This window comes from Sceloporus undulatus, chromosome 2 (assembly GCF_019175285.1).
Source record: "Sceloporus undulatus isolate JIND9_A2432 ecotype Alabama chromosome 2, SceUnd_v1.1, whole genome shotgun sequence".
NCBI classification, from domain to species: domain Eukaryota; kingdom Metazoa; phylum Chordata; class Lepidosauria; order Squamata; family Phrynosomatidae; genus Sceloporus; species Sceloporus undulatus.
The window spans coordinates 281,030,680-281,047,606 of NC_056523.1; the positions used below are offsets into that span (position 1 = coordinate 281,030,680).

A 16,927-nucleotide genomic window follows, 5' to 3' on the forward strand; every position below is an offset into this window, starting at 1 on the left:
AACAGGAGGCAAACAGAGGCAGTAACAGTGGAACAGCAGCGCTATATAAGAGCGTAGTGGGAGAAAAGCAGGGGAGAGTCCACGTAACCGCACTGCCCTCTCCTCCAGCGCTGCTCCTCTACTCTTTCGGCTGCGTTGCATTGTGGGTCTTGTAGTTCCCCGTCGAGGGGATTCCGGGGCCTCTGTGACGTGGTGCCGCAGTGGGCGGGGCGAGGGGCGAGGGGCGGGCTCCTTCTTCCTCCCTTGGCCGTCGGGGAGAGGCCGCTGCCGCTGCTGCCGCCGGCGATGTCTGCGCTGGAGTGGTTCGCGCACAAGTCCCTGGGCGGCGGGATCTTCTGGATCCAGGAGCGCTTCTACGAGTCCGGCAACCGGGCCAACATCTGGCTGGTGCGGGGCTCCCAGAGGGACGTGGTCATCGACACCGGGCTCGGCCTCCGCAGCCTCCCGGACTACCTGCGCTTGGCGGGGCTGCTGGACGCCGCCTCCTCCTCTTCCTCCTCCTCCGAGGCGCCGCCGCCGGCGAAGCCGGAGGGGGTCCCCGGGGCGCGTCCCTTGCTGGCGGTGGCCACCCACGTCCACTTCGACCACGCCGGGGGGCTGCACCAGTTCCCGGAGGTGGCCGTCCACCGAGCCGAGGCCGGGGCGCTGCGCCGCGGGGACAACTACGAGACGGTGACCTGGCTCTCGGGCCGGGAGGTGGTCCGCCCGCCGGCCCCCAGCTGGAGCGCCAGGCAGTTCCGCGTCCGCCCCGTCCAGCCCACGCTCCTCCTCCAGGAGGGTGAGCAGCAGGGACTCGGGGGAGGGGCGGCTCGGGCCCGGCTGTGGCCCCTCTCAGCGGAGTTGGGACTGCAGCGCCCAGCAGCCTCGGCCACGTCGGTCCATAGTCTGGGATCCTGGGGGGTGGAGTCCGAAAGCCATTAAAGGGGACACAGTTGGGGAGGGGACCTTTGTAGAGATGACATCTGGTGGGTTTGCTTTGACAGCACCTTAACTGCCAGGGCTCCATTCGGCAGAAGGCTGGGATTCATCATTTTGTGACGCTTCTTGTCGTGTGCCTTCTTCACATCATTCCTGACTTAGGCGACCCTGAGATGAACCTATCAAGGGGTTTTCATGGAAGGATTGGTCCAGAGTAGGGTGCTTGCCATTCCCATCCTTTGAGGCTGAGGGAGATCATGTAGTGGCTGACCATGATCCAGTGGGGATTTGGACACTGCTGTTGTATGCCTTCAAGTCGTTTTCCACTTATGGTGACTGTAAAGTGAAGCTATCTTGGGGTTTTCTTGGCAAGATCAGTTCAGAGAAGATTTGTCATTGCCTTCCCCTGAGGCTGAGAGAGTGTGACTTGCCCAAGGTCACCCAGCAGGTTTCATGGCCAAGTCCCCAAACCCTGGTCCCCAAAGTCATAGTCCAGCACTCAAACCCACTGCAGCATGCTGGCTTTCTGTGGGCAGAAAAGGGGATTCCATGGGATGGAGCTACAACACTTAAAGTAGTGTCAAACGGCATTATTCCTGCAGCGTAGAGGCCCCTTGAGACAACTTTCAGACCAACAAATGGGGCTCCCCAAGAGAGCTGCATGCCAGCCATTCCTGTCTCTCAGACTCACCTCTTTAAGGTGCTCCAGTATTGATCGAAAGGGAGGAATACCAGAGCCCTCGATTCACTACACAAGTTTCCCATCATTTCACTAACATATGAAGTAGATATGTTTATATAGGATGATTAACTTGCCGAAAAGAGAGACATTTTGCATCTTATCACTATCCTTCGCCAGTACTAATATTCAGTGGAATCTAGTACAGGTAACATGGATAAGGTTAATGTTGCTGCATCATAAAGAGGCAGCAATGATGGGAGATGTTTGTGTGAACTCTGACACTTTATGGCCACAAGATATAAAACCCCACCACCTTTATGTTTGGGTGGAGAAGGGCGTTGCTTGTCTAGTACAGAAGAGCAAGTGGGATGAGAATGGGACTTTGAATGCACTGGCTGCCTTTGATAGGAAGAGAGAAGGGAATAATCAGTGATGCTTCAGGTTTCCTTGAGCCCAGGGCAATGCTCCAGGGTCTGAAGATTTAGATGTCTGTGAAATATGAAAGCAAATACTGTAACTTTTCCTGTATGGCTTTGAAGGTTCTTGGGAAACATCCAAATAGGATACATATCCAGTGGTCCTTGTGTTGGCCATACAGCCAAGTATACCTGTTTTGTGGATTTGGGATGTTTTTGTACCATCCAAATAGTATGGTAGGAGCGGTGCAGGGGAACGTCAGTGGGGAAGGAAGGAGTGGAAATGGGGGTACCAAAATTTGTGTGCCATGTATTCAACTGGACTGTGGATATGTCTTAAAGGCTTATAGGCATATACACTATGTGCCAGCCATTGAGAGACTGTGGTTGGGGGCATCTCTGTCAGCTCCTGAAGAATAGATAGCAGAAGATGAACTCTTGAGTGTGGGATGGCATACAACATATGTCTAAGAAAGGTTGGGTATTACTGTACATTTTTGTAGGGCCTCTCTGTCACTGGAAGGAAGGGAGTACATGGTAAACAATTCATTTAAAAAACGATCCATTCTAGTTTGCCAGCAGGCATTGTTGCATAATGTCTTTTGAAAAACAAGCCCTCTAAAACAAATGCTAGCTTAGCCACTGAATGCTATATATAGTAAGTGTCATGTGCACGGGTTATATCATAGTGGGATATGGCATGTTGTTTCAAAGCCAAAAGGCCAGCCGTACCTTTAAGGCACATTTACTCGCAGTTGGCATTCACCGATCAAGTCTAATATTTGTTTATTTAAATTAATATTTTGAAACAAATAGTTGACTAGAAAAAATACACCGTGTCATTTCTGACTTATGGTCACCTGAAGACACAGGGTCTTCACTGGATTTTCTTGCCAAGATTTGTTCAGGGGACCGAGGCAGTCTAGTTTCTCGTCTAAAAGTTTTGATTGTCAGCAAGTTGAATGGACACTTTAGTTATTTAATAAAGACTTTTGACCAAAATGGTATGGGATTGTATCTTAGCAAGTTTCGAACAAAGCAGTGCACAGAACTGTGAGAGTGTCTCTACACAACATAGCTATAGCAGTTTGATGCCATGCTGTCATGACTGCATCCTATGGCATGCTGCAAATTGTAGCTAGGAGAGTTATGTGGGCTGTTTTTTCTGTTAGAGAATTCTAGTGCCTTAGTTCAGGGGAATTACCTAGTTTGAGAGCACTTTTAGTGTCATGGCTGTATCCTGTGGAATCCTGGGATTTGTAGTTCAGTGAGGTACTTACATGATAGGGTTGAACTAAAATCTTTTGCACACAATACATGTGCTCTATCACAGATCTGTAGCCCTTCCTAGAAAGGTGGAGTAAAAATGCCAAAAACAAATAGGGTATCCATGTGTCCCCTAGGATAGCTTTGGTAGTTCATTTGTAGTAATTGTGTATATAGGCTTGTTCTCAATTAGTGTTCTGAAGCCCTAAGCAGGTGCAGACCCTGCCTCCAGTATCCCTGGGCATGTGGGCTCCTCCAAAGACCTTTGCATGCGTACTCTGAGATGGATTTCCAAGTCGGTTTGGGTGCACTTTTTATTTATTTATTTTTGCCTTTTTGGCAAAAATGTTACTTAAGACATATAACAATAAAACTGAAATACAAACAAAAGGTAGTTAAAACATAAAAATAACTCTGTTAAAAATAGAATGAAAAATATTCCAGTGCAATTATTAATTTATGCATACATGCATACACACTTTGGTTTCTTTTTATATCATATAACGTATTTATTTAAATAGCAAACAAAGTGGAGCTCCCAGTTGTGTGGAAGCTTCTAAGCATGCTCTGCTGATCGGTCCTCCTGGGAAGTCCATACCTTTGTACTGAACCTTCAGCAGTCTTTACAGTACTATGGTCCAAAATACCCTGCAGAAATAATCCCGTGTGAGACTGCTTTAACTGCCCTGTGCTAGGGCTCAGTGCTAGGGAATTCCCTGGCTCAGTGCTAGGGAATTCTGGGAACTGTAGCCTTGTGAGGCATTTAGCCTTCTCTGTCAGAGAGTTCTGAGGCCACAATAAACTACAATTCTTAGGACTCCCTAGCTCTTAGCCAGGGCAGTTAAAGTGGTCTCAAACTGCATTATTTCAGCAGTGTGTTTTGGACCTATAATTAAATATTAAACATAAAACATACTCTTTGAAAGAGTATGAAAACAAGGTATGGATTACCAGGTGTAAATTTTTTTTGTCTATTAAACTCTGACATTTTTCTTCTTCAGGAGGAAGAAGGATGATTTTTGCTTCTTTCTTAAAGAGGAATGAATTGAACAATTTTTGTTAGTATTTTCTGATCTGGGTAGCTGAAATAGGATTCTGAGACATCTCCCCCCCCCCCATGGCTAGGTGGCATTCCCAGAGGTGAGCAGCCTGCCAGGAATGGCATCAATTGCCACTTTGCCTCTTTGCTTACAGGAAGAGCACATCTAGAGAGAAGAACATTTGATTAAGATTTCACAGGAAGATATGAGATCATTAGCTGTGTATTCACATTTGAAGATGGAGCACAGAATTTCCGTTATTGTGAAGCCTCGGAAGAGCTTTCCCCCAAATTAGTTTGATGTGGTCATTGTCTCTCCCGGGAGGACAAGTTCATTTCCTTAAGACATGAGTGTTCAATTCTTGGTGTGCATACTTTGAAGTACGATCTACAGAAATTAATTTGGATTACTTCTGAATAAATATAGGGGCGAAACAGACAGGCAGGAAAAAGTGACTTGAAGCTGCCTTTTTCGAAGCCATATTGAAGCCCCACTAACTGCACCACCTGCTCCCAAGGCAGCTGGAGTGTGCATGTCGCGACCAGACAGTGCTTCACTCAAGCAGGAGTGAACCGCTGGTGACTCATATACCATTGGATATCTTTCCATTCTTCATATCATATTTGCCAAACACTAGTTTTAGCCCCAAGATGGTGGTTTGCTTTAAAGCAGAGTTGGCCCTTGTATCATTGGAAGAGCCCTCCCTCCAATCCATCTGCCTTGGTCCAGGCCTCAGAGGGAGAAAAGAACCACTGGACCTCATCCCCTTTCCCTCAACCATTCCCTTCTCCTTTTGTTTCGTGTCTTTTAGATTGTAAGCCTGAGGGCAGAAAACTGTCTGATTAAAAATATAAATACCTAAATAAATAAATAAATAAATAAAATCAAAAATAGGGAGCACTGGTTTACTGTTAGGTAATTAAACATAACGTTAGGCTAGGATCAAAACAGAGGAAATAGCAACTCCTTTATGAGGAGGTATACCCTGGTTCTGGGGCTGAGTGGACTGGATGTCACCCAGTGTGTTTGTACCAGAACAGGGATTTGAATCATGTGTCTTCTGGTCTACCTGCTTAGAGGAGGGAGGTGGCTGCTTTATTTGGCCTGTGCAGACTGGGTCGCTATGACACAATATTTGAGCCTACTGTATAGGTAGTATAGAGACAGAAATTTGTTGTTGTTAGCTGTCCTCAGATTCCATTGAGCTGTCCAACACTTCTGTTGTGTGTTGCTCACTGACGTCCGAATAAGGCATCCAGCTGTGTGATCGTCACTGACGCCAGAGCAAAGTAACCTGTGGCAGTGGCAGATGCGCTAGCAGGCTCAGCGGGACATGTGTGCGGACAGCCGCTTGGTGTCAGGATGGACAGCCTTTATAACGCGGGAGGGTTGGGTCAGCTTCAGGACTGCCCCCAGAGTATCCTGGCCAATGCAGACAAGACCATTGATACAAGTTGAGTGTCTCTTATCCAGAATTCCAAAATCCAAAAATCCCAAATACTCCAAAATTGTTCACATGGGTTTTTAAAGATAGTTACACCTTTGCTGGCTGATAGTTCAGTGTACACAAACTTTGTTTTATGCAGAAAATCAAGGCTCTGATATTTTTAATTAATTATTTAAAAATAAATAATTTAATATTTAATTTAAAATATTTAAATAAATTATTTTTTAAAAAAAATAAAATATTATGTATACAATTATGTTCAGACTATATATGTGTATAAAATATATGCAAAATAAACGAATTTCATGTTTAGTCCCATCTCCAAGATATCTCCTTTTGTATATGCAAATATTCAACCCCCCCCCCCCCCAAAAAAAAACCCAAAACACTTTTGGTTCCAAATATTTCAGTTAAGGGAGACTCAATGTGTATTTCATTGTTAATCACAGAGGCTAAGCTAGCAACATGAAAAAACAGGAAAGATGGAAGAGATATAAAGCCATAAAATAAAATGATTGAAGAAGTTAAAAGGCAGTGTGCTGCTTATAATTAGCTTGACTTGTACAAAATATATTTTAACGTGAAGTTGAGAAACAGAGCCTCATGAAAATGCTTGTGAGTTTGCAGCCCTCACTTTGAAGCAAAAAGATGATAGTGGAGATGATCCAGATAAGCCATCAGAAAGGTAGTAATATTAAGGTCAGGCAGCTAGTAGCTATATTTCACAAAGCCTCTGTTTCTAAAAATGAGTGCTTAGTCACTGAGATTTTCTGTCAGCAGTTTACTTGATTGACTAGATTTGCGGAATTAAGCAGATCTGAAATCTAATTGGATTGGTGGAAAGTGGCACAAATCCTGCTTTTTATCTTTTAACTCCCATCCTTTCAGTTAATCCCATAGCAATTACTTTGTTATGCATGGTGCTTGCAGTATGGAAAGAGAGTAATATAAAGAAATCTAATAGATTAGTTAATTGTAGGGAAAAATAGCTTCATTCCAAATTCTGTTATATTACTGGACAATTGGATCTGTGTGCTTTTGTGCCTTTTATATTTTATAGCAATCTGGTTTATTTTTCTGTGGTATATTTCCTTAAGAGACTCCTGTTGTCAAAATTGAACTTTACAGTTACACTTCATTTGACGTCCCAGTTTTCAGAGAAAAGGGGAAACAAATAAATATTACAATAATACCGAAGTAAATGTGTTCCTGGACATTTCATCTGTAACAGAAAATTTGGTATCAGAGGTAGAAACAGCATGGAAGGAATAGGGATAGGTTCTTCCACAAAGATGAAGGGAATTTCAACATATTTTTGCAAACTTTTTATTCAAAATAACTATGCACATTGGAAATGAAACAACCATGTTTCAGGTAAGCCTTACATAAGCAAAGAAAAACATTTAGGGAACTTTCTGAAAACCACTTAAAGGCTTCTTTCAAAATGCATCCAGGGATGACTCTTCCACCAGCTTTTACTCTTCTTAAGATTTACATGTTGGTGGCCATACCTCAGAGAACCATGCTTTTTTAACATCCTGGGGATTGTTGGTGAGGCAGCCTAATCTCTGTATGCGTGTTCATGGAGTTAACCTGCCTTATGGTTAGGTTAGAATGATTTTGTTCAAATTCTGACCATGTCCTCCATTGTCTTTTTAAATTTTTACTTTGGCCCCTTAATAATACACAATTCTAGCACTATGGCCCTGAACAGACGGGCACCCAAGTACATACTCCGTACGTACTAGGGTTGCCTGGGGGGCGTCTCTTTTAGACGCCTGCAACCCTAGTATGTATGGAGTACGTACAAAATGGCGGCACCCTGTTCACATGGGTGCCGCCATTTTAATGTAACGGACACCTAGCGTCCGCATGTTGCGGCGCCCAGGTGACGTTGCGAGTGTGCCTGTAATGACTGGGCCCTCCAGTCATTTGGGGACTTCTGAACCACAAAGGGTTAATCTGGGGGGAGGTACATGCTAATGAGAGCTGACATCACATGCTAAAGAGCAGCTACATCATAGAGTAGGATTCAAGAACATTCCATGAAAAGCCTTTAAAAGGCATGTGGTCCTTTGTCTCTCCTCTTCCTCATCTTGCGGGGGGGGGGGGGGCCCTATGCTTTCTTTGTTCTCCATCTTGGCATGCTGCTGTGGGAGCAGCTGTGTGCCTGCCCTGAGGCAGGCAGAAGTAATGCAAGTGGAGCTAGGTTATGAGGGCCAGCTCCTTGCATCCGAGAACTCAACAAGGACTGCACATCCCATCCCTGTGTGGGTAGCTAGGAAATGTGTTAGCTAGTGAGTTTAGGTTTTGTTATGTTTATCTAATAGCTTGCCTGAAATGAATACTTTGTAACTATGCTTTCTGTACCTGCAAGGCAAGGAGGCTTTGCATGAATGATATCTTCCTATCCTATTCTATTTCTTTAAAATAAATATCTTTCTTTAAAAGTATCTGCTGTCTCTCTCTGCTCCTGTACACGTGCCTTAGCTGGGTTACTGACTGCTTTAAGTTAGCAAGGAAGGAAACTAGAAATCCCTAGCAAGTCCCAGTGTGTGCTTAGGGAGACGTAGTTCATTGAGATTCACTGGGTGGTGGCAGCGAAGAATACAGGATCTCAAGGGGTCTCATTCAGCTCAGCAGGGAGCGGGAATGGAGACCTAGGAGACTCTAGGGGAAAGTTTAAGGGACTCCCTGGGAATAAGTGCCAAGCACAGGGCGGCTGGGTGGCTGCTGGACTCCCAGGGATCACCACATGTTTGGCAGCGGTGGTTGATGCGAACTTTGGTAGCACTGCCTGTGGGTAGGAGTGTTTTCCGATTTGGGAGCTATAGTTCAGCTAGGTGCTTTGAAGGAAGTGTTGGATTCTTGGATTTCTTCTCATTCTATCTCTCTCACTCTCTCTTTTACCTGCCTGGGGGTGGGAAAGGAGAACTCTGTGCTGGATTTCTTTTCTTTCTGTCTCTCTCACTCTCTCTTTTACCTGCCTGGGGGCGGGAAAGGGGAACTCTGTGCTGTTTCAAGGTGTGGGTCTGCTCTGGTGTGAGGAGAAGGGGGGTAGCCAATGGCACACTGTGGCGTCACTTGCGCGCCGCAAAAAGAAGCCGCTTTTTGCGGCTTCTTTTTCCGCCTCTGGGAAGCCTCACTGTTTGGAGGCTGAGGCTTCCCGTCGGCAGAAATGGAGGCAGCGGCAGACCACCCTTTTTGGGCAGTCTGTATCTCACCAGTGGCTCTTGTCACCCTGCAGAAATAAAGCAGTTTGACACCACTTTAACTTCCATGGCTCAATGCTATGGAATTCTGAGATTTGTAGTTTGGTGGGGCACCAGAGCTCTCTGACAGGAAAGGCTACATATCTCACAAACTTATAAATCCCAGAATAGCATTAAGTCATGGTTGTTAAGGTGGTGTCAAACTGCTTTATTTCTGCAGTGTAGACACACCCTATGTTTCCAGTTTAACTGTTATGGCAGCATGCTGTGGAATCCTGGGCTTTGATGAGCCACTAAAGGTGAGGATTCTAAATGTCCCTCCATAAACTGCAAATCCCAGGATCTGTAGGACTAAAAGTGGAATCATAATGCTAGAATTGGGTAGTGTGAAAGGCGCTCCTAGTCTTTCTTCTCCTGCTCACCTTCTTCCTTTTTAAACAATGAATTATCCCTTATTGTGCCACAGACATGAGGCAAAATGTTCAAGCACTGCTCTGCTGGAATTTTTGTTATACCCTCCCCTCCCCACCCCCCAAAAATTCTGGCTTCAGAGGATGGGTTTCCTTCAAAATGATAGCCAGGAAGGAATGGATTAAACTCCCTGCCCCCACACCCACAGCCATCCCATTGATTCACCAGATGAAATGTTATAGAATTTGGTGCCTTAAATGCAAAGGTCCATTTCCCACACTATCTTTGTTTTGTCATTATTTTTTACTTAGCAGTCCAGTGTTCAGCTTCCCATTACATATTCTATTGTGTGAGCAAAAAATACAGTTGCAATTTGGAGTGGAAAACCATCCCTTTTTGCATAATAATTTGCCTGTAGTTATAGAATTTGAATATGACAGCAGCAGCTGCATAATAATTATTCTCCTGATCTGAGCTGACTTCCGTAGTGACCTGTGGAAATTAATTATTTTAAAGTAACTACATATCTGTTCTTCTTTTCTCATCTTTTTTTTCTTTCATTTTTGCTTTGTAAGAAAGAATGACCATTTTTTCCTGCTTGTATGGCCATTAAATCTCCTTTTGCACTGTCGCCAGTATTGCAATATCCTGTCTTTGAGATACAGCAGTCCTATGTCCAGAGCATTTAATCTAATAAAAAGATTATGCTACTTGCTGTTTTTATTTTTCATTCTCCTTTATGACGTACAGTTTGCCTTTTGTACTACTGCAGTCCTGAGCTGACATTTTTCAATTACATTTCTTTCCTGACCCCAAAATCCCTGGATGCCTATGACCAGTTCATATAACCATGTGAACATAATTTATTTACTTTTAAAGTTTAGTATGTCTCATTTGGGGCCTAACTTGCACTGGCTCTCCTGATAATGATGATAATTTTTATTTATTTTATTAAAACATTAATATTCTGTCTCTGGGTATCTCACATTAAATCACTGTATACAATTTAAGACATTTTTAATGGAAAATAATAAAATGTACACTCTAAAACAGGGTGGCAACCTTTTTGAGCCGGGGGCCGGGTTGCTGTCCCTCAGACAAGTCGGGAGGCCGAAGCCGGGGTGTGGAGCTTCCACCTCTGGGAGCGGGGGCTGCAAGTCGGGGGTGGAGCTTCCACCCTCCGGGGCAGAGCGCACAGCGCGGAGGCAAGCTTCCACTGAAGCCCCGCGGGTAGGAGGAGGCGTTTGCCCCACCCTCTCCTCCTCGTCTCCCTTTCTGGCCAAACACCCCAACCTGCATTCCAAACACAACACACACACACACATTTTTGCATTCACATGGCTTTACTACTAACATGGCCTTGCATATTTCAGAGGCTATGTTTCCATAACCAAACCCTTGGTTTAAACGCTTGCATTTAACATGGCTATGCATATTGAACATGTCAAGGTGGTTTCAACCGTTCTTTGCACAAAGTGTACTTCTCAGAAGTGTGTACTTGGTCAAGGATCTTGGTTTTTCTTCACTGCACATGGGTTTGTAAAAATCACAGCAATTTACATTGGCCATGCCTCAGACTAGGCTTGCGATATCTATCACCATTAAAGAACCAAAAACACACAGAAAAGGCACTTTGGAAAGTCAACACTCTCTGGCATCAGAAACAGTGCTTGCAGCCTCTGAAGCTGAGTCATATCATCATCATCATCATCATCATCATCATCATCACACACACACCACCACCACCACCACCACAATATCACGTCAAAGCAAGGGAGACTTGTTAGCATTAAAAGCACCAAAAAACACTTGGAAGGTGACACTCTCTCGCTTCTGAACAGTGCTTGCATGCCTCTGAAGCTGAGTCATATCATCATCATCATCATCACCACCACACTATCATTGTCAAAGCAAGGGAGACTTGTTAGCTTAAAAAGCACCCAAAACACACTTTGGAAAGGTGACACTCTCCTCGGCTTCAGAAACAGTGCCTGCATGCCTCTCAACTGACTCATATCACATCATCACAGCCATCACATCATCATCACCACCACCACCACCAACCACCACTCTGATTGTTAAAGACAGAACTTTTTGCATTAAAAGCACGGAAAAAACACAGAAATGCACTTGTGGAAAGCACACTGTCTCACCTTCAGAAAGAGTCTTCTTCCTCCTCCTCCTCCTTCCTTCCTCCCCCTTCCCTCCTCTCTCTTCCTCCTCCCTCCCTCCCCTCCCTCCCTCCCCTCCCTCCCTCCCTCCCCCTCCTCTTCCTTCCTTCCTTCGCTTCCTTCCTTCCTTCCTGCCTTCCTTCCTCCTCTCCTTTCCTTCCTCCTCCTTCCTTCCTTCCTTCCTTCCCCATCTCCCTCTTCCTTCCTTCCTCCCTCCTCCTCGCTCCTCTTCCTCCTCCTCTTCCCTGCGGACCCCCGCCTCCTTCTCCCCAGGCCCGCAGCTGTGGAGCAACCGTGGGCTTGGGGGGAGGGACAAAGGGGACGCCTGCCTCCTTCTCCCAGCCCGCGGCTGTGCAGCAACCGTGGCTTGGGGGAGGACGAGGGGACCCCCTCCTCTTCTTCCCCCAGGCCCGCGGCTGTGCAGCAACCGTGGGCTGGGAGAGGGACGAGGGGGACCCCGCCTCCCCCCTCTTGTCAGGCCCGCGCGTGCAGCAATCGCGGGCTTGGGGAAAAGGACGAGGGGGACCCCCGCCTCCCTCTCGCCAGGCCCGCGGGCTGTGCAGCAACCGCGGGCTTGGGGAAGGACAAGGGGACCCCCGCCTCCTTCTCGCCAGGGTCCACGGCCCCCAAGCCTCTCCCCGCCCTCTGGGAAGGTGGAAGCCTTCTCACAGGCGGGGGAAGGAGGGCCCGGCGGCAAACGTCGCTGATTGGTGGGTTTGCCGGCGGCCCCAAAGGTTCCCCCCGCCCCCTGGGAAGGCCGAAGACTTCTCACAGGGCGGGGAAGGAGGGTGGCTGGCAGCGGCAATCGGTGGCAGGGCCGGCCTGGGGCCGCTCCCACGGTCCCGCCGAAGGCTGGATCCGGCCCGCGGACCGTAGGTTGCCGATGCCTGCTCAAAACATATTACTTAAGTTAGAATCATGTACACACATACACACAGGGATAAATTATGTGGACCCTCAAATACCTTAATGTAAACCATTTTTAACTGGAGCCTCTAAGGGGAAGGTTTTTGATAACTTGGGTGCTTGCAATAATGATTGCGTACAAGTTTTCTCTGTACTGTAGAGATGTCCTTGCCTCCAGACCCATAACCTGATGACACAATGGAAGAGCAAGAAAAACATGTAGACAGAAGAAAAAGTCCAGAGATCATGCACCTTAACAGCTGTTGGATGGACCTGGGTTGGTTTCCTTTTCCCCATGATGTGCTTCCTAAGGATGGTCAGTTACATCTTTCCTTAGCTTCTCATCTAATAGTAGAGGCCACATCATTGTCACTTCATGGCTGTCCAGTTGCGGGGTAACTAGCAGCTGAAGCCAGATATTCTTTCTGGCAGGGAATGGGGAAGGTATCTCCTTGCAGCTGGTCCTTCTTGGGCTGGTGACGTCTCTTGATATGATGGTCTTCTGAATTACAATTCCATGGCCCCTTAATGTATAGAGCAACAGCAGAGGTCAGGCTGTGCTTCTCTTCACCTCTACAATCCCAGGTAACAGGACATTTTAACATCTTATCTTAACACCAGCTCAAAAAGATTATTTCAGAATTAACTTTTGGATTTTTTCATCCTAAATAATAAGTGTCTTCTAATATGCTAATAGTCACTGTTTCGTACTAATAATTTTTGAATAAAATAATGGTCCAAAGACTGTTCCTTCAACACCTTGCTGTTTACATACATACCTCCACTTAGAAAATTGTCACTTTATTTCTACCCTCTGCTTTTAAAGGTGACAAAGAGTATGCAGGAAATACTGTACTCAGATTCCCCCCCCCATCTTTATATGATTAATAGTAGCCTTAATAAAGGTTTCTGTCATCTCACTTATCTCCCATCACCATTCAGAGATAATTTGAAATTTGCTGACCATATATGCAATTCCCATGAGTTTTAAATTTCCATCTCTGTTCTAAAGCTTCATCTTTTCTCATATTCCTTTGACATAATTTTGAAATACTGGTATTTACCAGCATGTTCTGCTGAGATACTAAATGCAAAAATTGCTTCCTTGTTTTATTTAGTTAAACTGGAACTAAAATGATATCTCTCATTTAAGAAACGTTATTGCAAAAGTAATATACTGTAGTCTCACATTTCTGAGAACAAAATAAGACACCAGACCTTACGCATGGCCAGCACATGTTCTTGTGTATTAACTTTTTCACATAGAATAAGGAAGAGTGGTATATTTCTATTTATTCCTTTGGTTTTTTTTTAATTGGTCTGTGTCAGATCCCCACATCCATTTTTGATTTGTAATATTCTCTAAAGAAAATCATCTTGTGCTAAGTGTAACAGTTATAAGTTTAGAGATGAATACTAGCTTGTCATTTAACAAATAATTTGCAATGCCTGTCTGATGTGGCAAAAAGAATTTAATGACAGAAGGAAATGTGAAAACAATGTTGCAGTGTTTCTTAAGGAAGGTGGAGTGTGTTGGGTAGGATCTTAAAATCATAAAAATATGTAAGGCTGAAGTCAGTGGGGTTTAGTCACAAGTAGATATGGAAGGAGAGCCAGCATGTGTAGTGGTTTGAGTATTGGATTATGATTCTGGAGACCAGGGGCCAAATAAAAAGCGCACTAGATGACCTTGGGCAAGTCACACTCTCAACCCCACAGGATAGCAACGGCAAACCCCCTCTGAAAAAAAGTTGCCAAGAAATCCTCCGGATAGGTTCACCTTAGGGTCACCATAAGTCAGAAAAGACTTGAAGGAACACAGCAGCAACAACAAAGATATGTAAAGGATTGTGTTGTGAGTCTTCCCATAAGCTGGAGCTGCCTGTTCCATATGGTTATTTACCTGACTGAAGTGGATGGGAAAGCACTTGACCAATTAATGATTCCTATCTGTAAAGTAACTCTGCTCTTCCTTCGCTAAGAGCTGAACCAACTTAAATGTTTATACTCATGATTTAATAATCTTTGTATGAACATCCCTTTGCAAAGTTTGTTTAGGAGGAGACTATTGGGATTGTGCTGGTCCTATAGAAAGAAGGGTATTTGTGCCTTTTCAGCTTCCATTTGTGTTTCTAACAAAGAGGTCTGCCATAGAGTCACAAGGCAAATGCAATGGGGCAAATTCTGTGTTGCATTCACTTCAACGTTCACTTTTATCATACTGTTCTATTTATGTTTGTTTCTAGGGGATGTGATCAGCCTTGGTGATAGACAGCTCACTGTCATGCACATGCCTGGGCATTCAAGAGGAAGTATTTGTTTGCATGACAGAGAACGGAAGATACTGTTCAGTGGAGACGTTGTATATGATGGCTCAATGATTGACTGGCTTCCTTACAGCAGGATAAATGACTATGTTTCATCCTGCCAGCGACTGATAGAATTAGTGAATACGGGCCTTGTGGAGAAAGTCCTTCCGGGGCATTTCAACACATTTGGTCCTGAACGACTTTATCATTTGGCTTCAAACTACATTTCTAACGCTGGGATTTGTCACAAAGTTTCAGCATGTGCAATGAGATCAGTCGCAAGCATAGCACTTCGTGCCACAAATTCTAGAACAACTTCATAGGATAACATATTTAATGTTCAGTTGTCAAACCCAATAATGTATGTTAGTTTCTTTAATGAAAAAATTGGCTGTTAAGCCATAAACTTATTTTTATCTACTTCATTTCTATTTTTAAAATTAAAATAAAATGCCAATATAAGCTAGTAGCTGTGCCAAAGCTACTTATTTTCTTTCTTTCTTTTTTCTTTTTCAGGCAGGTTTGCACATATATTGAGTGCTGTCTCACAGATATTCTCATGTTGTTTTGTATATTAAAGCATTCTGAAGCATATGATATGCACTTGTTTTGCACTTGTGTCAAATTTTATGATGAGATCTTGAATTAGGTATTTGAGTCGAAAGCATAGATTAAATGGCTGGTCTTTAATTGTGGGTGTGGGTTGGGAGATTCAGAACATTCCTCTGTCTCAATGGATGCACTAGGCTTAAGTATTCAATAATTTATTTTTATTGAATGGGTGAATGTAACCTGTAGTTATTACCAAATATTAAGGTTGTATTATATATTGTTACTTTTCTTCAATTGTGTTGCATTTGGCTTTTGTTTCCAAAACAAGTGAAATAGCAGTAAATATTTGAAGAATATTGCTTGCTCTGTAAATGTGACCATTGTTTAAGTGTGAGTGTGTGTAACTGTTAAGGCTTCCGGTCTGATAATTTTATATATAGTACACATGCCCAAGATCAATGATTTCTTTAGTACAGCAGCTGGAGAAAAAGCACAGCTTTTGTTAGCTACAAATGGTTAGATGCATCAAGTAAAATGGTTAATGGAAGAAGAAGAATTTAATGCTTTTGGGGAGGCATTTAGCAAAAACCACACCTTTGGGTCAGTTTGTGTGTCTTTGGATCTTTGCAGATTACACATGTGAGCAGAACTTTAGGTAAAAGTTTTGCAAACTCCTAAAGCTGTTTTTCCTTATTTTCCCCAATTTGTGTAGTACTGACCTTCAAGCAACTTAACAAAACCCCTTTTCACTTGTCTTTTCTTTTTGATTATACATATAATAAACTCTGTGTAACCCTCTGGAATATTACTAGTTTCCTATGCGAAGACTGTTTTTTGTGTCTTATAATTGTGAAATGGAAACTAATTTGATTATTAAGTATTCCGTAAGAAAGGTATGGAAAGTGGCCCTTTCTTGTGAGATCCATAACAGCTTTAGAACTCTGTCTCATCTTGCAAATTTGTTTTTCATCCTTCTGTCAATACATAGTATTCCCTCTAAATCAAAGAGTGCATTGCACATAGGACCTTATCACACGGGGAGAATCGGAGGTTTAAACAGCGATTATCTCATGCAAAATGCGATGTCGCAATTAAGAGTTTCACATACATCAGTATTAAACAGGCAATACTTAGGCAATAAACAGCAACAAATCATTTTCAGGATTTCCATGTGAATGATTTGTTGCTGTTTATTGTCTGTTTTTTGCCTGACTATTGCCTGTTTAATAGTGATGTCGTGTGAAAATCTTAATTGTGATACCGCATTTTGCTTGGGATAATTGCTGTTTAAACCCCCAATTTTGCCCGATTTCCCCTGAGTGATAAAGTTCATAGAGAGTTTGACCCCACTATATGCAGCACTTTAGCCCTGAGTAGTCTCGAAGGTGGTTAGTTGGATGTATTCTCTTCTTCAAAGGTTAAGAGGACCTATTTCCTGTTGTACACTGGAAAAGAACATTAAGCAGAAAGATGGTAGTGAATGGCCATTCAAACATGAGGGTTAGAAATGTCTTTTAGCTTTAATTATCTTTGTGAATCTTGCACCAAACTAGAGACCATTTCATTAGCATTTAGCTTTGGAAACATAAATTTAGCA

The 16,927-nt window shown here is 43.9% G+C and overlaps 1 protein-coding gene across 1 annotated transcript; it reads left to right on the forward strand.

Moving 5' to 3' along the window:
- Positions 1-228: 228 nt before the first annotated feature.
- Positions 229-16,511, forward strand: MBLAC2 (metallo-beta-lactamase domain containing 2). The gene is made up of 2 exons (XM_042454383.1): positions 229-778; positions 14,716-16,511. The coding sequence occupies exons 1-2, from the start codon at positions 286-288 to the stop codon at positions 15,099-15,101; spliced, it is 879 nt and encodes a 292-aa protein (XP_042310317.1). The 5' UTR covers positions 229-285; the 3' UTR covers positions 15,102-16,511.
- The last annotated feature ends 416 nt before the right edge of the window (positions 16,512-16,927 follow it).